The sequence below is a fragment of the Saccopteryx bilineata genome, chromosome 11 (assembly GCF_036850765.1).
Source record: "Saccopteryx bilineata isolate mSacBil1 chromosome 11, mSacBil1_pri_phased_curated, whole genome shotgun sequence".
Classification (NCBI taxonomy): domain Eukaryota; kingdom Metazoa; phylum Chordata; class Mammalia; order Chiroptera; family Emballonuridae; genus Saccopteryx; species Saccopteryx bilineata.
The window spans coordinates 64,681,217-64,705,264 of record NC_089500.1 but is presented as its reverse complement, the minus strand read 5'-3'; the positions used below and the strand labels follow the sequence as shown (position 1 = coordinate 64,705,264).

Genomic DNA, 24,048 nt, shown 5'->3' with positions numbered 1-24,048 from the left:
ACATGAAAAGGTGAGCACTCCAGTCTACAACAAAGTCACAGGGCCGGAAGCGCACTGTGCACTTTATTAAACTGACTTGGAATGGTCACACACACACTAATTCAACTGACCATTATGCGGCCATGAAAGTCAGTTATGAAATCAACACAGAAACAAAAAAAAATGTTACAGAAATCTTAAGTGAGAATGACTGTATACACTAAAACACAACTATGTGACAAGTATTGACGCATGTGTGCAAAAATTATTATGAAAAAAGAATTGAAGTACTAAGTCATGGAATTTCTTTTTGCAAAATCTTCCTTAATTATTTTTGTGTTAACTTCCCAAGTCAGCAGTTGTTAACCCTGCAATGGTCCTAGGCCACTTATTTCACCCTCACTGAGACCCAGTTTCCTCACCTATGAAACAGGCTAGTTACACCTCCTGAGATTGTTGTGAGGATAACATGATATTAAACAAAGCCAAAAATGTATGTAAAGAGCAGAAAACAATAAAGGAAAACAGCTTACCCCAGGATGTACCCTGAGGTGATGGGACCACAAAATCTAGCACCATTACTTTCTTTCCCAAAATGGCAGCTTCCTTTAAAAACAAAAAGCCACATATAAAGATCATTTTCCTGACACCCTCCCCCCCAATTTTTCTATTCTCTAAATAAAAAGGCCCTGTTTGTGTCATAACACGGTCTTTTTCCTTTATTAGACCAGCTATTATAATAAAAGCTTAGACTGTAAAGTCAAAATTGACTTTTTTTAAGTAGCAAAAGAAATTCTTATGGCAATCATCAGGGAAATTATCTCCCAGGTTCATTTTTTTCATACCTGAGCACATGCAAGGCCACCAGAACCACCACCAATGACAATGAGGTCATAATCAAATGCTGACTCTTCCTGAAGAAGCTTCTGTAACAAACCACTCTGATGTGCCTTTGATTTAATGAAAGGAGAAAATAAGGCATGACTTGTTTCAAAACTGTTTCTTTTTACCTTATGTTTAATCAGTATGTTTTTCTTTCATAACAATCTTAGAAACAATCTATAATTCATGTAAATTGGAATTACAAATATATCTGAGTAGTATTCAAACAGGTCCAACTAGTTAGACCATATGCCAAAGTACTTATTTGTTTGTTATCTCCTAGTAGGTAGGCATGTGTCCAATGATTCCTCCCAGGAAGCACAACAAAAGTGCTGTGAAATCACAGGACTCCACAGATGTCACATGGCCCACTGAAGGATGGATGCCCATAGAGGCTTTTGGCACATTCTGAAGAGGACGCCTTTGGACTTCTTTGCCCTTAGAGAAAAATCTGTCTCCTAAAGCATCTATCATCCAAGAAAATGCCTTTCCATTTTGAAATAGAGTGAATATCTTCTGCATCTCCAGATTCATCCTCTGTCATCATTTTCTATGTTAGGACTGAAAAGGGCAACACTCCTAAAGGTGTTTAGGGACTATAATTACAGTACTTACCATCATGTGAATGGAGTTATAGCTTCCGGGACCAATAAAGCAGACTGTTACTAGATAACAATGCTACTCACAGATTAACATATAGTACAGATAATCTCTTTTTCCACCAAGAAAAATATAATTTTTAAATAAAATTTCAAATATAACTATTTTATCAATCATTGATTACTATCATTTGCATACAAACATAAAGAATACAAGAGAGCAGGATTTTAATAAAAGTAACTAATTAGTTTTAAGAACCTTATTTAATAAATATTAGCTTTCATCTACCACTATTTAACTGAATGATTCCTGTTTGTTTCTGTATTTTAGGAATCAAAATCAAACACCCAGGTCCTCTGCAAAGTTCCCAGGGTTAGCATCCTTGATAAGAATTCTACTTACCCTAGCCAAGAATGCTAGCTAGCATTGACCGCATTTTACTAAACCTTAAAGGGAGAGCAATGCTGTTTCTCTCTCCATAAGAAGGAAGAGACCAAGGCCTCTAGGGTGGCCCACTGGTTGTCTGGTAATCTTACTCAAAATCTTTTTCTCAGTCGCTGAACTTGGTATTGGTAGAAAAGCTAATTTCGTCAAAGTAATCGAGATTATCCAATAACCACCATATACGCTTTCCATCTTATAACCTCCAAAAGACTAACAGACTCCTAAAAACCATTTATCCCCTTTGAAATGTTTTTTAAAACAGACCTTGATCAAACACCATTAAAAGACACATAATAAATACCATTATTACCTGGAAAGTTCGGTCACATCCACCCACATGTACTTTGTTCACAAAAATATTGGGCACAGTTCTCTGGTTAGTGATCTCTGACAGTACTTCTTGAACACTGGCCCCATCATCTAAAGAATAAAAAATTAAATATATAAAAACAATGAATGGGTTCAAAATCTTTGTGAGTCAAACTGAAGTGTCACAACACTCAAATGCTCCCATCTACAAACCCATGCCAGGTCAATAAATAACGTTATGAAATAATGACTCAAGACAGGGAGATATCCAGGTTTTCAAGAAAAACCTTAGCAAATAAAGAGCAATCCACTGAGTCCTTTTAAAATAAATCTTTCTAAATGAGATTTTGATATGGAATTCAATGATTATTCCAGACTAATAAATAAGAATCCTCTTTAAAGAGTAAATATCAAGATAAAAACCTGCTTCAACAGTAATAACTCAGAAAATATTTCCTACAATTATATTTGAAAACACTTCATGACCATAGTCTAAAATTTGTCCTCTATCCCTAAAAATTCAGACCACAACTACCTAGGACTATTTTCTATACTCTTTAGAAAAATCTCAGATTCAAGAACATTTCACATATTAAGGTGAAGTCCTTAAAAGGAGCTGATGAAGTCCCATGGGGTAAACATCAATTCATTTCTGTTCACCACTGCCCCCTGCCCTCGCCTTGTACAACACATGCATGTGTGCAGTATCAATTAATATTAGATTAATGCATGTCTGACAACAATTCAATAGTGTAAACCTGAAAGATTAATGTGCTCTCCCTCACAGATAACACAAGAAGGAAATAGGGCCAGATTCCTTTAATTTATTACAGCTTAACCTATTTTGCTGAAAGTGACCAGATACATCTGAAATGCCTGAAGTGTTTTAAGGTTAGCAGTTTATACATCTTTCTCCCACTCCCTCCCCTCAAATACCAAAATATATAAATAAATAAGTCTATTCTAAATTATCTGTCATATAGAGATTCGTTTTCTACACGGTTGAATGTAGATGAAATAGCTAACAGATAGCCAAAGAGACAAGAGTGAACTGAACAAATCAAACGGACAGAAGTCAATCTTGTTGACCTTTATAGAAACAACAGTATATACTAATCATTGTACTTACCAACTTGATCAAGTTCCAAGATATTACATTCAACTCCCAAAGAAGAAAAGAGTTCTTTAACCTGAAACAAAAATGTACTTAAGTTTTACTCTCCCAAAGATTTGACGGAGTTATGAAATATGGACATAGCAATAAGGGATGTCCAAAATAAATGTCCTTCAGAAATATGAGCTCTGGCCTATCGTTGTTGTTTTCTTATATTCCCTTCCTCTACACATCTTCAAAGAATAAGAGGCCTACCTCTTCTTTTTCTTTTTTTTTTTCTTTCTTACCATTTGATGCTCGACTTTCAACTCTACAACTCTTGCCCAAATCCCTTTTCTGAACTCAAAACAGACAAAAAATATTTCTTCACCTGAATGTCCCCAAGCACCTCTCATGCAACTTGCCCAAATAAAACTCATCTTTTTCCACATACCTTTTCTTTCTGTGCTTCCTTTCAACAGTCACTAAATCATCCCACAAATATTATCCACCAAATACCTACTATGTAGTCAAGCTGTAACAATAAACAGAGAACAATCCCTGCCCTCTAGTAAGGAAAGTAAACAAGTAATTGACAATTCGCCCTGCTACCATTTACCAGCTGCCTGAACAAGAAACCCCGGGCTTTTCTATTCAAATAAGGGATGGAAAACTAGCAGCACAGGCATCACCCAGCGGCACGTTAGACAGGCAGACTCAGACCCTGGGTCAGAACCTGCTTTTGACAATTTGTGAAGCACTACAAGTTATTTAAGGCCTCCCACTCTTGCAACATCTCCCTACCCTAAACTAACTCCCCATACATCCATTTAATTACTAAGTCTTGTCAATTCTTTTTTTTTTATATTTTATTTATTGATTTTTTAGAGAGAGAGGAGTGAGAGAGACAGAGAGAGAGAAGGGGGAGGAGCAGGAAGCATCAACTCCCATATGTGCCTTGACCAGGCAAGCCCAAGGTTTCGAACCGGCGACCTCAGTGTTCCAGGTCGACGCTTTATCCCACTGCGCCACCACAGGTCAGGCAATTCTTTTTGTTGAACTAGTTCACCTTTCTAGTTCTCAACAGTTGCTATTGTAATTTGAGCAATCTCTCAGTAACATCCTAGGGGTTCTCTCTGCATCCAGCTTTGTCCCATCCAGTTCTTTAAATTGCAGTTAAAGTGTCTTTGAAAGCCCACTAGTCACCATTACTTAAACCCTTTGAGGTCCTCAGTCCTCAAGATAAAGCCCAGAGGTTCCAATTCCAGGATGGAAGCATAGGAGCCTCGCAGATGCACTCCCTAACAAAACATTCACGACTGGTGAAATTATTAAAAACAAAACTCTTAGAGTCTCTGGAAATTGTCTTAAGGGCACACAGCAAATGAAGAAACATGTATTTAAGAAAATCTGCTAAATCTAAATAAAAATGAAGAGTCTGAGGCACTTAAGCCACAACCCACACTCTCCCTCCTCTGCCGTAGGTCAGCTTGATGGAAGCTCCACTTTAAGTGAGATGAGGTGCCCTAGTCCCTGAAATCTAGTCACCAGAAGGGGCGGACCACCAGCATTTCTCAGTCTCTCCACAGCTCTGAGTGGCCAACGCTACATTCCTGCCAAGTGGGGCCAAAAGTACCCAGTCTAAACTCAGAGATCAAAGGCTTTCCCTCAGTCTGAAAATACTGGAGACCTGATCACCCTTGTCTCATCCCAATTCTAGGGTGAGGTTCGAGGCCAAGAGAGGTTAGCAAGAAGACCAGAGGCTACTGTCCCACACAGAGCTCTGCTTAAAAAGCAGGGTTGCTATTCTAAGAGAATCAGTCATTGTCCCCACCACCAGCTCTGGAGCAAGGTCTCAGAGATTTTGCTCAGGGAAATAAGTAAACCATAGATCAGAGAGTCCAGAAGCTCTATCCAAAGGAAATGACTCTATTTTAAACTGCAGGAAAGTTTGTCTAGAGGCACTCTTGAAAATAATGGGAATTTCAGTGATGAGCAATGAAGAAGAGGCTGGTAGTTTCATGACAACAAAGTGCTAACCCATGAGCCAGTGAATTTACCATTAAAAATATGGAAAGATAAAGCTAAGAATAGTACTTTCAGGGTTAGAATAAATCTCAAACTTGCCGCAAAAACTATCTCTGCAAAGGGGCCTATATTTAATTGGATAAGAGTGTAGAACAATTTACACTCCAGGGCATTGTCAAAAACAATAGCACAATCGGTATGAAATTAGTAGCACGTAGCATCTGCATATGATACCAACAGAGACAAAAAATTAACATAGCCAACAAAATCCCTGTCCCCTGTCGTACCAGGGTGACTGTGTACATAGACAAGTCTGCACTCTCTGAGGACTGACATTAAAATCTTCATCTTTGGATGGAAATAAACTTTCCTAAAATAATCCAGCAAACTCACTATCAAGAAATAAACAAGCAAACAAAATGGAGTCATGGAAAAGGAGGGGCTCAGTATCTAAACTTGCTACAATATATTACCTAATATTTCCAGGTTTCAACAAAAAATTACTAGATGTACAAAGAAACAGGTAAGTGGATCTATTCATAGGGGTGAAAAAAGCAGGCAAGAGAAACTATCTCTGAGAGGCCCAGGTTTCAGACTGAATAGTCAAAGTAGCCACTGTAAATATGTTCAAAGAATTAAAGAAAACTGTTTTAAGAGATAAAGGAAGGTATAATGATAATGTCTAATCCAATAGAAAATATCAATATACAGATAGAAATGATGAAAGAAATAACCAAATGGAGGATGACATCAGAAAAATGGCAGCATGAGAGATACCCTTGACTTCTCCCCTTGAAATCTCAACAAACTGAACAGCTATAATAACTCAGTAAAGGAACCCTGGCTAGGCTCGCAGATTTGCCTGAAAAGATCGCACATCAAATCAACTAAAGGTGGGAAGGGTAAAAACAGAGAACGGAGGATAAGAAGCATGCTTAGTGGGGCTCTTGAGAGGAGAGAGGCCCAGAGCACCTAATTTTTTGCCTGCTGGGACTCCAGAAAGGGGAGAAACCAGGAGTGATTGGGTCTTCTTCAGCTGGTAGGAGTGGAGAGATTATGTCTCTAAGAAATGGCAAAGCAAGGGGTCACTGCCAGTGTTCCCATGATATTTTGATAACCTGCACCTGGGACAGAGACAAAATGCAGCCCTCTGGGTTCCCAGACACTGTCTCCCTCCCCTCATGCATACGAAGAGTGGCAGAGACATACCCCACAGCTAGTTCTACAGGGTCATTCTTTCCCCTGAAGAACAGAGGAGCTCTGTGTCTCCTGGTTTGTTGATATACAGGAAGGAACACCCAGAGGCCTGAGATCACCATTGCTAAAGCCATAAATTTCACAGCATGCTTCATCCATCATCACGACTGCAGCCCCACCTCTATCATCACAATAGCATCTCTCAGTAGAAGTTGGACTGAAGATTTCATAGAGCTAACACTTGTAATCCAGGGCCACCTACTGGAAAATAATAGAATAATCTCTCCTTTTTCTATTTCTGGGGGTTCTTTTGGGGGGGGTTGTTTGTTTATTGTTGTTTTATTTCTTATTACTGTTTTTTGTTATTTGTGAAAGTTTGGAAAACAATTAGCCAAGCAAATAATACCCAAAGAAAAGCAGATGTATCCATACTTACATCTGACAATACTAACTCCAAGATAACAATGGTAACAAGAAACAAAGATGGACATTTCATAATGATAAGGGGGAAATTATATCAAGAAGACATAACACTTAATATCATATATATATATATATATGTACCGAATCAGTGAGCACCCAAATAAATGATATTAACATCTAAAAATTTAAACAGACAAAAACACAGTAATAGTTAGAGATCTGAACATATCATTTTTAGCTTTACATAGGTCATCCAAACACAAAATCAATAATAATAATAAAAAAATCAGCCCTATGTGACAAACTAGACCAAATGGACATGATAAACATTTACAGAAGATTTCATCCCAGAACATCAGATTTTACATTCTTTCCAAGTGTGCATGGAACAGTCTCAAGGGTAGACCATATATGTTGGGCCACAAAACTAAGGCTCAACAAATTCAAGAATATTGAAATTATACCAAACATATTCCATGACTATAAGTCTCTAAAATTAAAATTCAACTGCAAAAAAGAGGTAAAGAAATCCCAAAAATGTGTAAATTAAACAACATACTTCTAAAAAATGACTGGGTCAAGGAAGAAATAAAAGCAGATTTCAAATGATATATAAAGACAAATGAGAATGACAACATAACTTATCACACCTCTGGGAAGCAGTGAAAGCAGTATTAAGAGGGAAGTATGTATTATTACAGGCTTATATCAAGAAACAAGAAACAACAGAGATCCCAAGTATATAACCTAACATCACATCTTAAAGAACTAGAAAAAAAAGAACAAAGCAGAAGAAAGAAAAGCATAAAAACTAGAACAGAACTAAATGAAATAGAGAACAGAAACAACAAGAACAAAACTGTAGAAAATATTAATACAACAAAGAGCTAGTTCTTTGAAAACAATCAATAAAATTGAGAAACCTCTGGCTAGACAAAAGAAAAAAGAGAAATGGCTTCTATAAACAAAATCAGAGATGAAAGAGAAGTTACCACAAACATCATAGATATGCAAAAGATCACACTAGAATACTATGACAGACTATATGCCACCAAATTCAATAACCTACAAGAAGTGGGTAACTACCTAGAATTATATAATTTTCCTAGACTGAATCATAAAGAATTGCCAAACCTAAATAGACTAATCAACATAACAAAATTGAAACAACCATTAAATAATCCCCAAAAATAGAAGTCCAGGACTAGATGGCTACACTAGTGAATTCTCCAATCACTCAGAGAAAATATGGTAGCTATTCTTCTTAAAGCCTTCCAAAAAAGTGAAGAAGAGGCATTACTTCCTAACACATTTTATGAGGCCAATGTAATAATCCTGATATCAAAACCTGTCAAGAATAACACAAAATAAAAAAACTACAGATCAGTATCTCTAATGAATACATGTGCAAAAATACTAAACAAAATACTAGCAAATCAAATACAGCAATACATTAAAAAAATACATCACTATCAAGTAGAATTCATTCCAGGAGCACAATGATTCAACATATGCAAATCAACCAGTGTAATATACCAAACCAACAAAACAAAGGACAAAAATCATAAGATTCTATCAATAGATGCAGAAAAGGCATTTGATAAGATACAAAAAAATATATACGACATCATTTATGTTTAAAACACTCAATAAAATGTGTGTAGAAGGGAAGTACCTCAGCATAACAAAGACCTTTTATGATAAACCATCAGTCAATTTCATACTAAATAGTGAAAAACTGAAAAGTTTTCCTTTCATATCAGGAACAAGACAAGAATGCTCACTCTCTACACTCTTATTCAATATACCACTAGAAGTCTTAGGTAGAACAATCAGGCATGAGAAAGAAATAAAAGGCATCCATACTGGAAAAGAAGTAAAGGTATCACTTTTTGCAGATGACATGATCCTGTATATAGAAAACCCCAAAGACTCCACTGAAAAACTACTAGAAACAATAAGAAAATACAGTAAGTTGCAGGATACAAAGTCTACTGTCTTTCCTATAGCTAACAATGAAACTTCAGAAAATAAACTGAGAAAACCATTTCCTTTTACAATTGCAACAAAATGCCTAGAAATAAACTTCACAAAGGATGTGAAGGACCTATATACTGAAAACCACAAAGCATTACTAAAAGAAACTGAAAAAGATACAATAAAATGGAAAAATATTCCATGTTCAAGGATCAGAAGAATCAACACAGTAAAAATGGTCATATTATCCAATGGATGCAATATATAAATTTAATATAAACCTCATTTTTTAAAGAAATAGAACAAGAAAAATCACCAGATTTGTATGGAACCATAAAAAACCCCAAATAGCCAAAGCCATACTGAGAAAAAAGAATGAACTGTAGGTATTACACTATCTGACTTCAAATTATACTACAGAGCCACGATAATCAAAACAGCATGGTATTGGCAAAGAAACACAAATACAGATTAAGTAGAACTAAATCAATAATCCAAAAATAAAACCACATGTATATGGACAAATAATCTTTGACAAACGAACCAAAAACACACAATGGAAATAAGAAAGCCTCTTCAATAAATGGTACTGGGAAAATTGAAAAAGAATAAAACTTGACTACAGTTTGTCCCCCTGCACAAAAATTAATTCAAAATGGATCAAAGACCTAAGTATAAGATTGGAGACAACAAATTACATAGAAAAAAACATAGATATTAAACTCATGAACCTTGGCCGTAGAGAACATTTTATGAATTTGACCCTAAAGGCAAGAGAAGTAAAAGCAAAAAATAAATGAATGGGACTATATCAAACTAAAAAGTTTCTGCACATAGCAAAAGAAAGCAATAACAATACAAAAAAGGAGCCAAACAAATGAGAGTTGATATTCACAAACAACAGCTCTGAAAAAGGATTAATACCCAAAATATATAAAGAAATCACAAAGCTCAGCAACAAACAAGCAAACAACCCAAATTCAAAAATAGTGACAGGACCTGAAGAGACACTTCTCCCAAGAAGACATAGAAAAGGCCAGCTGATATATGAAAGGATGTTCATCTTCACTAGCTATTAGAGAAATGCAAATCAAAACTACAATGAGATACCACCTCACACCTGTTAGATTAGCTATTATCCATAAGACGGATAATAACAAGTGTTGGGGAGACTATGGAGAAAAAGGAACCCTCATTCACTGCTGGTGAGAATGTAAACTGGTGATGTCGTTATGGAAGAAAGTATGCTGGTTCCTTAAAAAATTAAGAATAGAACTACCATATGACACAGCAATCTCTCTACTGGGTAACTACCCTCAAATCTCAGAAGCATTGGTACATAAAGACACATGCACCACCCCCTCCCGCCATGTTCATCACAGCATTATTTACAGTGGCCAAGACATGGAAACAACCAGAGACCCTTGATAGAGGATTGGATAAAGAAGATGTGGTACATCTCTACAATGGAATACTACTCAGCCATAAGAAATGATGACATATTTCCATTTACAACAACATGGATGGATTTTGAGACATTACACTAACTGAAATTAGTAAATCAGAAATAGCTAAAGAGTATATGATTTCACACATAGGTGGGATGTAAAAATGAGACTTATGGACATAGATAATAGTAAATTGGTTACCAAGAGGACAGTAGGGAAGGGAAGTAAAGGGGAAAATATATTGTGAGGGAAAATGATTTGACTTTGGGTGATGGGCACACAACACAAACAACATTTAAAATATTATAGAAATTTTTACCTGAAACCTATGTACTTATTATTGATCAGTGTCACCCTATTAACTTTAATTTCTAAATAAAAAATGTTATTTAACATAAAAAACAAAACAACCAAATGGACATTATGTACTTGAAAATTACATAAACTAAAACGAAAAGTCGACTAGTGTGTCTCATCAGTTCATTTGAACTGGCAAAGGAGTCAGCAAACTTGAGGATAAATCAATAGAGGTTATGCAACCTGAGGAGATAGAGAAAAAGTAATGAAAAGGAGAGTTTCAGAGAAACATAGGACACCATTAAGCACACGAACATGTGCATAGTGTGAATACCAGAAAAAGGAGAAAGAGGCAGAAAAGATGTTTATAAAAATGTCCCAAATTTTATGAAAAACAGCAATCTACATTATCAAAGAAGTTCAATGAGCTCAAAGTAAGTTTACTTAATAAAAGCTCTGGAAAGTGAAGACCTACAGCAACCAAGTGTATGCTCAATCGAGAAAATGTCACATCTGAAATGGTGGACGTTTTGTGATATTTATAGTCGCCTTTGCCCCACCCACGTCCTGGTACTACATGGCACAGTCAGAGGAAAGCAGCAACCCAAGCCCCAGTTCCCTTCCACAAAACAAAGAGCACAGAAACCAAATTTGCAACATTCTTGGCTGTTTAAGAAGTGCCCGAGGGATTGGTGCCTGTGATGCCTAGCTCAGAGTTCAGATCGTCCAAAGTGGCTGGGGTTTCAGAGGAAGCCACGTGAAGCAGTGGGCATGGCTTGTGAAAACCAAAAGAAAGCTACAAATCGGAACACACTTGGGCCAAGAAATTACAGGAGAGGAATACAAAGCTAAGACTACAGAGAAGGCAAAGGGAGACTTTAAAAAATTTAAGACACTTTGAAGCAGTCATGTGCACAAAAGAATTGGGCCCATGCATGATTTAGGCCCAGGGAAGACAAATGCCCAAAAAGACCTAAGAAGGTCTTAAGCCTTCACAAGGCATAGATTAGTTACATCTTTACCAGCATGAAGCCAGCAAGCCAAGACTAGAAAATCAGCTATTTTGAATCTCCAATAAAAGATCATATGCATACAGAGAAGCATTGCCCATTCAAAGGAAAAACAAAGATTTTCTAAACAAAGATTTCCTTATACCTTTAATAACTTTTATTTTTCAATTTCAGTAGATGGACAAGATTAGTGATTAGACATTTAGAACTTATAAATGATCACCCCAATAAATCTAATTCCCATCTAACACCGTAAAATATTGACTATACTACATATACTGTACTTCATATCCTCATGACTTTTCTGTGATCACCAATTTGTACTGCTAATCCCTTCACCTTTTTCACCCAACCACTCCAAACACCCTGGTCTCTGGCAACCATCAAAATGTTCACAGTATCTATGAGTCTGTTCCCAGTCTGCTTGTTTGTTTAGATGGTTTTTTAGACAAACACATGCCACGTACATGTGAAATCATATGGCGCAGGTCTCTCTCTGTCTGACTTATCTCTCTCGGCACAATTCCCTCTAGGTCCATCCATGTTGCAGAAGGCAAGATTTCATTCTACCAGCTTTGCTGGGTAGAAGGAGTCACATTCATCTGTTGATGGACCCTTAACTTGCCTCCACACATTGGCTATTGTAAATAATTCTGCAATGAGTATGAATGCATATGTCTTTTTGATTTAGTGTTTTGGGATTCTTTGAATAAATACCAAGAAGTGGAAGGGCTGGGTCCTTCTTTGTCTCTTGTGTTAGCCTTTGTTTTAAAGTCTATTTTGTCTGGTATAAGTATTGCTCACCTAGTTTTATTTCTTGTTTTCATTTTCATGCAATGTCTTTCTCCATCCCCTTACTTTCAGTCTGTGTGTGCCTTTCAATCTTAAATGAGTCTCTTGTAAACAGCATATGCAAGGGCTTTGTTTTGTACAGTGGTCCCTCGTCTATTGCAGAGGTTAGGTTCCAGAACTCTCCGCGATAGGTGAAAATCCGCAAAGTAGCGACCTCATATTTATTTTATTATTTATATATATTGTAAGGCTTTATAAACTCTCCTCACACTTTTATAAACCTACTCCACACTGTTATTAACCTTTCCCACACTTATTTTGCTTATTTTACCAGAAAAATAATTAAAATAATAAATATATAAAAATACCTATATTCTGCAAAATCCTTGTGATATAGCGGAAAATCTGCGATACAAAATTAAATATATACAATTTAAAAATCCGTGATACACTGAGACCACGAAAAGTAAACTGCGATATGGCGAGGAACGAATGTAATCCATTCAGCCTCCATATGTCTCTGTTTGAAGCATTTAATCCATTTGCATTTAAAGTAGTTGTTCTTGGGATGGTGCATACACAACACAGTATAGAGATGATGTGTTCTAGAATTGTGCACCTGAGACCTGTATAATATTCTTAACTACTGTCACCCCAATAAATTCAATGAAATGATAAAATAGTTGGCTGAATAAGAGAAAAATGAAGTGACTGTTGATAAATATAAATTTATTACCATCTTATTATTCATATTTTTTACCTTTTCTTCTTAAAGACACTATAATATTTTCTCGTAATACTGGTTTGGTGGTGACAAACCCCTTTAGCTTTTTCTTATCTGGGAAGCTATCTGTCCTTCAATTCTAAATGGTAGCTTTTGCTGGCTAAATAATCTTGGTTATAGGTTCTTGCTTTTCATCACTTTATTTCTTGCCAATACCTTCTGGCCTGCAAAGTTTCTGCTGGGAAATCAGCTGAAAGACTTATGGGACCTCCCTGGTAGATAACTAACTGCTTTTCTCTTGCTGTTTTTAAGATTCTCTCTTTGTCTTTAACCTCTGTCCTTTTTATTATGATGTGCCTTGGTGTGGGCCTCTTTGGGTTCATCTTGTTTGGGACTCTGCACTTCCTGGACTTCTTTATTTGCTATCTTCTCCTTCTGCCACCCCCATGATGAGAATGTTGGTATACTTGAAGTTGTCCCCGAGGTTCCTTAAATTATCTTCATTTTCTTTGGATTTTATTTCCTTTTCTGCTATCATAGGGACTTTTCTACTTTCTTATCTTCCAAATCTCTGGTTTGATCCTCTGCCTCATCTACTCTACTGGTGCTTTCCTCTAATGTAGTCTTCATTTCAGTTAGTGTAGTCTTCATTTCTGACTGGTTACGTTTTATGTTCTCTAGCTCCATTTTTAAGTTTCCTACATTTTATATTAAAATTCTAAGATCCTCTACTCTTTCCCTAGCTCACGGAGCACCCTTATAACCTGGTTTTGAACTTGGCATCTTCCAGCTTAATTGTCTCCATTTTGTTTAGTTCTTTTTCTGAAGTTTTGTTCTGTTCTTGCATTTGGGACATATTTCTTTGTCTCCTCTTTTTGGCTGCCTCCCTGTGTTTGTTTCTATGTATTAGTAGAGCTGCTCTGTCTCCTGGGCTTAGTAGAGTGATATTATACAGTAGATGTCCTACAGGGTCCCCTGGCACAGCCCCCCCCATTCACGTGAGCTGGGCATTACAAGTGCTCCCCCTCTCTTGGCTGTGTACACCATCCTGTTGTAGTTGAACCTTGATTGCTGTTGGCAACTCAGTGAAAAGTATTTACCCTCAGGCCAATTGGTTGCAAGGACCAGCAGTGAACACTGGTTACATACACCATGGAGGATCAGCTGTGCTGGGTCCAATCCCACAGGGTAGAACTTACTTCAGCAGGACTCTGGTGCCCTGAGAGTGTAACATGTGAGAGAGTCTGGACGGTGGCTTGACATAGGCTGAATCTGTCTATTGGGTGCGCTGTCTCTAGGGCCTCCCTGGAGGGTAGGCCAAGCTCAATAGCTACCTGTACCCTGCCCAGGGCTGCCAGCATGAGCTCCAAAGTGATCTGCAGAGAGCTGCTATGCTTGCAAGTGCCAGGGTAGGCCAAGCTGTGACTCAAGTTCAGCTGCTTCTAGTGCTGGGCTCGGGGCCACTTAGTGAGAAGTATGTGGAACACCAAGGCCAAATGCTGCTGGTTGAGTAATTTTAGGAAAATCCAAAGCATGATCCATGACAGGTCATTTGTATGGAAAAGCCACAGGTTGGGTTGAGTCCAAAAATTGGATGGAGCAAGGTCTCAGAGAATCACTGGGGTAAAATGAACTGAGTAACCAGGATGATGGAGACTCAAATATAGCGTCCACCTGCTGCCTCTGTGAGGGGAGAGAAGAAACAATGGCACCTGCCAACACGTCAATCTGGCAGAAAGCTGCCCCTCCAGCTCTTGCCCAATACCAGACTACTCAGTTCCTCCCTTTATGCCCCTTGTGTTCCAGCACTGAATCTCAGAGTGAGTGCATCCAAGGAAGTCTGTGCATGGGCCCTTTAAGAGGAATGCCCTGGACTCTAGCAGCCCTCCATTGTTCTGAAAGATGGTTGTTCTATAGTTTAGCTGTAATTTTGATGTGGTTATGGGAGAATGAGAGTAATAACATCTACCTACTCCACCATCTTGACCAGATTACTAGATAAAGACTTTAAAACAACTGTCTAAAATATGTTCAAGGAATAAAACAGACAGAGACAAGACAGCCAGGAATGGAGAGAGATGAGAAGCATTAATTCTTTGTTGCAGCTCCTTTAGTTGTTCATTGACTGCTTTCTCATATGTGCCCTGACTGGGGGCTCAAGCCAGTGACCTTGGGCTTCAAGCCAGTGACCTTTGGTCTCAAGCCAGCGACCATGGGGTCATGTCTATGATCCCATGCTCAAGCCAGTGACCATGCGCTCAAGCTGGTGAGCCTCTACTCAAGCCAGATGAGCCTGCACTCAAGCTGGTGACCTCGGGGTGTCAAACCTGGGTTCTCCACATCCTTATCCAATGCTCTATCCACTGCACCACCATCTTGTCAGGCCAGAAAACAAAATTTAAAATTGTCAAAGTCTTTCCCTAACAATAATTATTTTGAATGTAAATAGATTAAATTCCCCAATCAGAAGACATAGATTGACAGAACGGATAAAAAGACAGGATCCAACATTATGTTGTCTAGAAATGATTCATTTTTGAGCTAAGGACACACATAGGTTGAAAGTGAAAAGGCAGAAAAGTTATTCCATGCAAACAGTAACCAAAAGAGAGTAGGGAGGGCTATACTGATAGAACAAGACAAAAGAAACTTTCAGTCAAAACTGTTATAAGGGATTAAAAAGAACATTATATATTTATAAAAGGGCCCATATTCCAGAAGATATAACAATTGTAAAAATATATCTACCAAACATCAGAGCTTCCAAAACAGCTGACCAAATTGAAGAAACTGATAGATTACGATTCTAGAAAGGATACTTTTAACACTTCCCTTTCAAAAACAGTAGAACGACCAGATGGAAGATCAATAAGGAACTACAAGACCAGAAGAACACTACAGACCAACTGGCCTACCAGACATATTACATAACATTCCATCCAACAAAAGCAGAAGACATGTTTTTCTCAAATACACATGGAACAGTCAGTCTCTAGGTTATACCATATGCTAGGCCATAAAAAAGTCTTAATATAACAACTGAAATTATACAAAGTATTTTTTTTGATAATAGCAGAATGAAAGTAGAAATCAATAGCAAAAGAAAAGCTTGAAAATTCATAAATACAGTCATGCACCACTTACTGACAGGGATACATTCTAAGAAATATGTTGTTGTACAAACATTAGAGTGCATTTACACAAACCTAGATGCTACAGCCTACTACATACACACCAAGGCTCTCTGGTATCCCTGATTGCTCCCAGTGTACAAACCTGTATAGAATGTTATTGTACTCAATACTGTAGGCAACTGTAATACAATGTTAGGAATTTATCTAAACATATTTAAACATAGAAAAGGTACAGGAAGAACTCAATATAAAAGATAAAAAATGGTACACCTGTATAGGGCACTTACCATGAATGGAAGTTGTTCTGGGTGAGTCAGTGAGTACTGATACTGCCCACTATGAAAGCTGAAACGCCCACTAGTGGGTGGTAGGGACTAGGTTGACCAGCACTACAAAAGTGGGCGGGTTTTTATAAAAAGTTTGACGACCCCTGGCTTAGGACATTACTGTACACTACTGTAGACTTTATACACACTGTACATGGGCTATACGAAATTTATAAACCACCACAAGATTAAATAAAGCACAAAAGAAAATTATATAATCAAGAGACATGGTAATCATCAGATGTACGAAGCTGCTGCAGGCAGAATATAATATATTGTTTCACAATGAACTTTTTTATGTGTAGAAAGAGTACATTCTAAGCCCTGGCTGGGTTGCTGAGTGGATAAAGCGTCATCCTGGTGCTCCAAGGTTGCAGGCTCGATCCCTAGTCAGGGCATGTACAAGAAGCAATCAATGAGTACACTAAATGGAAGAACTAAGTGGAATGAAAAGACAATGCTTCTCTCTCTCCCTCTCTCCACCTCTCCCCCTTCTTCTATCTTTCTTTCTCTCTTTCCCTTCCTTTCTCTTTCTCAATCAATGAGAAAACTGAAGTACACTCTAAAATAACAAATAATAACAATAAAAAGTATAGTGCAGTGGATATATAAATCTATAATATAGTTGTTTATTAAGTATTATGTACTACACGTAACTGCCTGTGCTATACTCATATTACTGTGCAATAGATTTGTTCATACCAACATAAGCACAAAGAATATATCCTCTAGCAAAATCCCAAAACAAACTTTGAAGATATAGAAAAACCCATCCTAAAATTCATATAGAATCTCAACAGAAACCCAATTAGCCAAAAATCTTGAAACAGAAGACAAAATTGGAAGTCCCACACTTCCGAATTTCAAAACTTGCTACAAAGCTATAGTAAGCAAAACCATGGTAACGGCATAAAGACAGGCAGAGTTCAATAGAAGAAAAAAAAACAGTGCACCCAGAAGTAAAGCCTTGCATATCAGCAAGTTAAATGACTTTTGATAATGGTGCCAAAACCATTCAGTGGGGAAAGAGCAGTATTTTCAACAAATGTGCTGAAAAACCTGGATATCCACATGCAAAAGAATGAAGTTGGACCCTTACCTAACACCATATACTTTAACTCAAATGGATCAAAGATGTAAAGGTAGGAACTAAGACTTAGAACAAAGGCCAAAAGCTTCAAGACATTGGATTTGGCGATGACTTTTTGGATAGGACACCAAAGGCACAAGTAAAAGAAAACATAGACAAATTGGGCCTCATGAAAATTAAAAACTTTTGTGCATCAAAGCAAACTATCCCAGATTTGAAGAGAATATTTGCAAATCACATATTTGATAAGGATTCATATCTAGAATATAGAGAGAATTCCTACAACTCAACAACAAAAAACAACCTAATTAAAAAATTGACAAAGCACTTGAAATGACATTTCTCCAAAGAAGGCATTAGCCATTCACAAATGGCAAATAAAGACATGAAAAGATTCTCAACATCATTACCCTTCAGGGAAATGCAAATCAAAACCACAGATACACCACTTCATACCCATTTAGAATGACTATTATCAAAACAAACATTATGCTTAGTAAAATACGCCTTTCCTGCGTGATTCCACTTACATGTGGCAACTAGAGTAGTCATATTCATAGAGACAGAAAATAGAATGATGGTTTCCAGGGGCGGGAGGAGGGGGAAGGGGGAAATATTGTTTAATGGATGCAGAGTTTCAGTTGGGAAAGATGAAAAAAGTTCTGTGGATAGATGATGGTGATGGTTGCAAAATAACGTAAATGTGCTAATGCTACTGAACTTTAAAAATGGCTAAAACAGCACAACAGCTGACCAATGGACGCATACATTTTTAAACCACAGAGGTATGAATCAGAATTGGCTTATAATTAATGTGGGCTTTTTTTTTAAATCGGGGCAATGTCTTCACTGTTTAGTTTGGGCCCTTATTTCCTAACTTCCTAACTAGTCTAGCTGTCTCCACGTGGGGTCTAGTTTTCACACTACCGCTAGATTTCAAATCACAGGTCGGACCCTTTCATTCCTCTTCTCAAAAGTCTGAGATGACTTTTCTTTGCTCGCATCTGTAAGTCCACACCTACCAGCACTGAAGACCTCTTCTATAGGACTTTGAAACTAAACTTTCAGCCATTTACCCTCCTGATTTCCTTTCATATATCCTAAGTTCAACCCCGTAATCTTCATTGCATCACCACCTCTCCTTGCTAGATGCTGTTCCTTACCTATAGATGTCTAATTTCTCTCTCATGGATCAGTTTATATATCATTTCCTTAAATTTTTCCATCCTTCGACAGAAGCTATTGCTTTTGTCTCTCATTCCCACTGCACTTGTTTTCCACAGGTACCTCGTTTGGAACCTGAAAGCTGGCTGATTACAGCTCAGAGTTCTGGGAAGGCAAGACCATGGTTTATTCATTTTTGTGTTCCCGCAACACTAAGCGCATAGTAACACTAGTTAAATGACATCAAGGAATTCAAACCTATTTAACTCTACTCAGGCAAGGGCACGTGTGAAATATGGTGTTCAATTTTGGGTGATAAATTTAAGTGGTTTATGGTCAAACTGCCTCACAAGAGAATTACTGAAGGGTCATGTGTTAAAGATAGATAATATAGACACATAAAAAAGTGAGCTGCTTGGCCAGGCAAGAAAAACGCTCAAGAAAAATACTAAAAGATCTGTCATCCACATAGAAGCAGGATTCTTAATTCTACACATTGGAGCAACACCTCCAAAAGAGTAAATGTCTCAAGGAGACAGATTCTGGCTCAATCTAAACAAGAAATTCTAATAATAAGAGAGCCATTCAATTCTATAATGCAACTCAAAGTAGTGGCTACAATACTGGAAGTGTTGACATGCACAAATTGAAAAACATCTGTCCTAAGATTTTCTGCATTGGCAAAGATTTGACTAGAATGATCTCAAACCTTTATTCTTTCAACCCTCATGGCCTGCCCTGGCCCACATTATAGGCCCCAGTGATACAGTAGTGAACAGGCAGTTCTGAACTTTTGCTCACCTGCTTTTTTGTATTTTTCTGAAGTGAGAAGCAGGGAGGCAGAGAGACCAACTCCCGCATGTGCCTGACTGGGATCCACCCAGCATGCCCACTAGGGGGTGATGCTCTGCCCATCAGGGGCATTGCTCCATTGCAACCAGAGCCATCTAGTGCCTGAGGCGGAGGCCATGGAGCCATCCTCAGTGCCCAGGCCAACTTTGCTCCCATGGAGCCTTGGCTGTGGGAAGGGAAGAGAGAGAGAGAGAGAAAGGAGAGGGGGAAGGGTAGAGAAGCAGATGGGTACTTCTCCTGTGTGCCCTGGCTGGAAATCAAACCCAGGACTTCTGCACGCCAGGCTGACACTCTACCACTGAGCCAGCCAGCCAGGGCCTCTCTTGGTCCTTTTAAAAGCTCCAAAGGACAACTTAAAAACTAGAGATAGAACACAGAGCCTGGAAAAAGACCAATGAATACACGGAAGCATTCAAATTAGCTTGGAAAGCATGGACTCTCCAATAAAGGAATTGGGACAACTAAGTCATAAAGAAAAAAAATGAACTGGATCCCTATTCACTTCAGCATCAAGTCCAGGTAAAATAAAGTGAATGTGAAAAGGACACTCCTAATTTTTCAAGAACTAAAACAGGTTATCTTTATGACCTGAATGTAGAAAGAGATTTCTTAAACAAGACACAAAAAGCACAAACCACGAAAGAAAAAGAATCATGATTGAACTACATTAAACTTGCAAACTTCAGTTAACCAAAAGACCCCATAAAGAGTGTGAAAAGAAAAAATAGATTGGGGCCTGGCCTGTGGTGGCACAGTGTCTCGAGTGTTGACCTGGCATGCTGAGGTCGTTGGTTCGAAACCCTGGGCCTTTCAAGTCAAGGCACATACAACAAGCAAACAACAACTAAAGTGAAGCAACTATGAGTTTATACTTCTCGCTCCCTTCCCCTCTCTGTAAAAATCAATAAATAAAATCTTTAAAAAAATGAATAAAAAAAAAGAAAAAACAAGATCTGGGAGATTTTGCAACACACATAAACAATATTCAAAATATATAAAGAATACCTATAAATCAGTACAAAAATAAGACAACGTAATAGAGAAAAAAAGCAAAAGGCCTGAAAGTTTCACAGAAGAAACTCAAGTGATCCATAAACTCATGAAAAGATATTCAATTTTATCAGAAAATATAAAATTAAAGCCACAATGAAATACCATTTCATAATTGCCAGAATGGCAATAGTTAAATATATCAACTGTTGGCAAGGACACGAAGCAAAGAAGAACTGTTAACCACTGCCAGTGGGAAAGGAAACTGGCATAACCACTTGGAAAAAGTCTGGCATCACTTCCTTAAGGTAAAAATCATGCATCCTCTGTGGCTCGGCAATTACAGTAAGTCTTACACATGCTCTGAGAGATAATGTACAAGAATAGGCATAGCTGTATTACTTTCAAGAACAAAATACTAGAAACTGCAGAATCAATAAACTGTGTAATGACTTTATAAGGGAATGTTAGCCACGAAAATTAGAAAATTAAAAGCTACAGAAACTAACACGTATAAATCTGTAAAAATAACTGTTGAGGAAAAAAAATTGCAAAAGAATACATATGATTCAACTTAGATGAAGTACCAAAATAGAACAAAAGAAACAAAATGTTTTCGGGATTGTATGTTTATTTGGTAAAACTGCAAATAAAAGCAAGAAATTTTGGATACTTGTTCCCTCCGAAGGGAGAGAGGAGAATGTAATCATGGAGAAACACTCAAGTAGGCTTCCAGAGTACTATTTTGTTTCTTTATTCTTTAAGATTTAAATATATGATATGCATGCTTTATGAAACTTATATAAGGCAATGTAAACTTGAAAATAAATTTGAAAAAGCACAACCTATAATTACACGAACCTACGCAATAGTTTCTGCTTTTGCATATCTTATTTCAACTTTCAGATAATGTGAAGTATATTTAAAAATATTAAAATTCCCTACCATTCCGATGTGTTAATCTTCCAAAGGTTTCATTTCTAAGTGGGTTATTTTAAAAGTAAGAACTAATCTGTCTATAAAAATGCTGGATTCACAGTTAGCCCCCAAAGCTAAGGTAGTGGGAAATACAGATGAAATTACCCATCGCCTCGTATCACACCTCTCCTCACATTCAGTGGAAACTGTGGAAACCAGGGCTCCACAGAGTCCCCGTAACCTGGTCAAGGTCGCGCAGTTAGGAAGTAAGTTGGATCTGACTCCAGCTGTAGTCTGCTACTCCCCAGTCATGGCCTCTCCTTATCAGGCCAAACGTTTTTAGAAGTATCTTTTACTGTTCTGAATGAACACTTGATAAATAAGCCAACATCAGGCTAACAACCAGGAGGGAGAGGACGCGCGGTTAACCCCACCAGACTGCGGTCCCAAAAGAAGTCTGTGGAGTCTAGCTGGTCGCTGTCGCGGAGGGGTGGAGTGGGGGGAGTGTTCGCCTCTCCCACGCAGCCAAAAGAGCCGAGCACAAAGGTCCGGGTCCAACCCCTGGCGGGTTCGCTCAGTTCGTTAACGCGTCGTCCCCGTACGCCGGGGCTGCGGTTCCACCCCCAGGTCAAGGCACACACAACAAGCAAACTAGGACGGCGTGAATAAGTGGAACAAATCTTTCTTTTCTCTTTTGTTTTCTTTCTTTTCTGTCCTTCCCTTCCTTTTCCTTCCTCTTCCTTCTTTTCTCTCTTTTCCCCCCTTCTCTCCCTCCCTCCCTCCCTCTCTCTCTCCACTCTTCCTCTGTCTCTAAAATCAATCAATAAATAAATTCAAAAACTATTAGCAACAACAAAAAGATCCTGGTCTTGGCTTCGTGTAACCATCCCGGAAAACCGGTCCCGAGTCCCGGTCCGCCGAGAAGGAAGTCGCTGGGCCTGGCGATGTGTGTCCGAGGGAAGAACAGGCATCGCCTGGCCGGAGGTCCGGGGCACAGAGGGAGGACCACCCGAGCTCCGGAAGCCCCGGCGTCCCCCAGGCTCTCCCCGGCGCTCCCCAGGCGGCCCCCTCCGCCCCGCGTACCCGCGTGCTGTGCGGACAGTAGCTCTTGCTGAAGATCATCACCCGGTTGCCCTCGATGAGGCCGAGGAGACGGCGCCGTAGCTCATCGCGGGCCTCGGAAGACGGACGACTGGTCCCGGGGGACAACAGGCGGGCCCGGCGCCCCGGCAGCGCCGACATGGGCACGCCGTGGACGCCGCCCCGGCGGCGATTGGGGACCGCGCCCCCCTTCCCCGACCCCGGCGACGAGGGTGGCGGCGGTGGCGGCGGCTGCGCCAGGGCTTCGATGTCGCTCCAGGATAGGTTGGGCCTGGGTTGTTCTGAAAGACCGATATGCAGGCGGCCGCCCTGGGACCAGGTAGGAAGGAGCAACTAACTGCAAAAACCGCCACAAATCCCGAGGAGCGTCACTCGCGCTGCCCCGCCCCCGGCCCGCCCCCGGCCCCGCCCCCGGCCCCGCCCCCGGCCCGGCGGCGCCCGGCGAACTGGGCCGCTGTGCAGGCGTCATCTATCCTTACACAAAGGGTGGGTGCAAAGCTGAATGTCCGCACGTATCCCTGCCTGGTGTGCGCATCCTCAGGACGGCTCAGTCTCCGTGATGCCCTCTGTGGAGGACTTTTTACACCTTGTAATCTCTACCAGCCTCCATAAGCCACCTTAAAAATGTATATTCTTCAATGAGGATAAATGTCTGAATGTTATGGAAATTGTGAATAAATAAAGCCATCTTCAGGAAAATAGATATTAAAAAAAATATTTTCCCCAAACTAAATAAAAAAACTACGTTCCCTATCACAATGCAGTTTTATTTATTTTCAATTTTTTTTAATTAAGAAACAGACAGACAGATGGGCAGATACACAGGAAGGGAGATGAGAAGCATTAACTCATAGTGAGGGCACCTTAATTTTTCACTGATTGCTTTCTCACATGTGCCTGGAAAGGGGTGATCCGCCCTCTCCGAGACCACTCCAGCCAAGCCAGTGACCCCTTGCTCAAACCAGTGACCTTGAGCTCAAACTAGTAACCAAGGGATCATATCTATGATCCCACGCTCAAGCTGACCACACTGCACTCAAGCTGCTGAGCCTGCATTCAAGTCGAATGAACCCACACTTGGTGACCTCAGGGTTTTGAACCTATGTCCTCAGTGTCCCAGGCTGTAGCTCTATTCACTGCGCCACCACCTGGTCAGGCACAACGCAGTTCTGAAATGAGCTTCCTAGGTTGCTGCCTCTTAGCCCCTACCCAATACATAGAATTTTGGAGGCCCCTCTAACAAAGGGACCCTGAAATAATCTGTGCCTAC

The 24,048-nt window shown here is 39.1% G+C and overlaps 1 protein-coding gene across 1 annotated transcript in view; it reads right to left on the bottom strand.

Annotated features, from left to right (window-relative positions):
- Positions 1–23,157, bottom strand: part of TXNRD3 (thioredoxin reductase 3) — a 73,058-nt gene extending 49,901 nt beyond the window's left edge. Inside the window, exons 1-5 of the mRNA XM_066246492.1 lie at positions 22,761–23,157; positions 3,344–3,404; positions 2,216–2,325; positions 825–929; positions 513–585 (exon numbers count right to left, since the gene is read on the bottom strand). Of these exons, the coding sequence (XP_066102589.1) occupies positions 513–585; positions 825–929; positions 2,216–2,325; positions 3,344–3,404; positions 22,761–22,919 (508 nt within the window). The 5' untranslated portion in view covers positions 22,920–23,157. The remainder of the gene's footprint in view (positions 1–512; positions 586–824; positions 930–2,215; positions 2,326–3,343; positions 3,405–22,760) is intronic.
- Between the last annotated feature and the right edge of the window lie 891 nt (positions 23,158–24,048).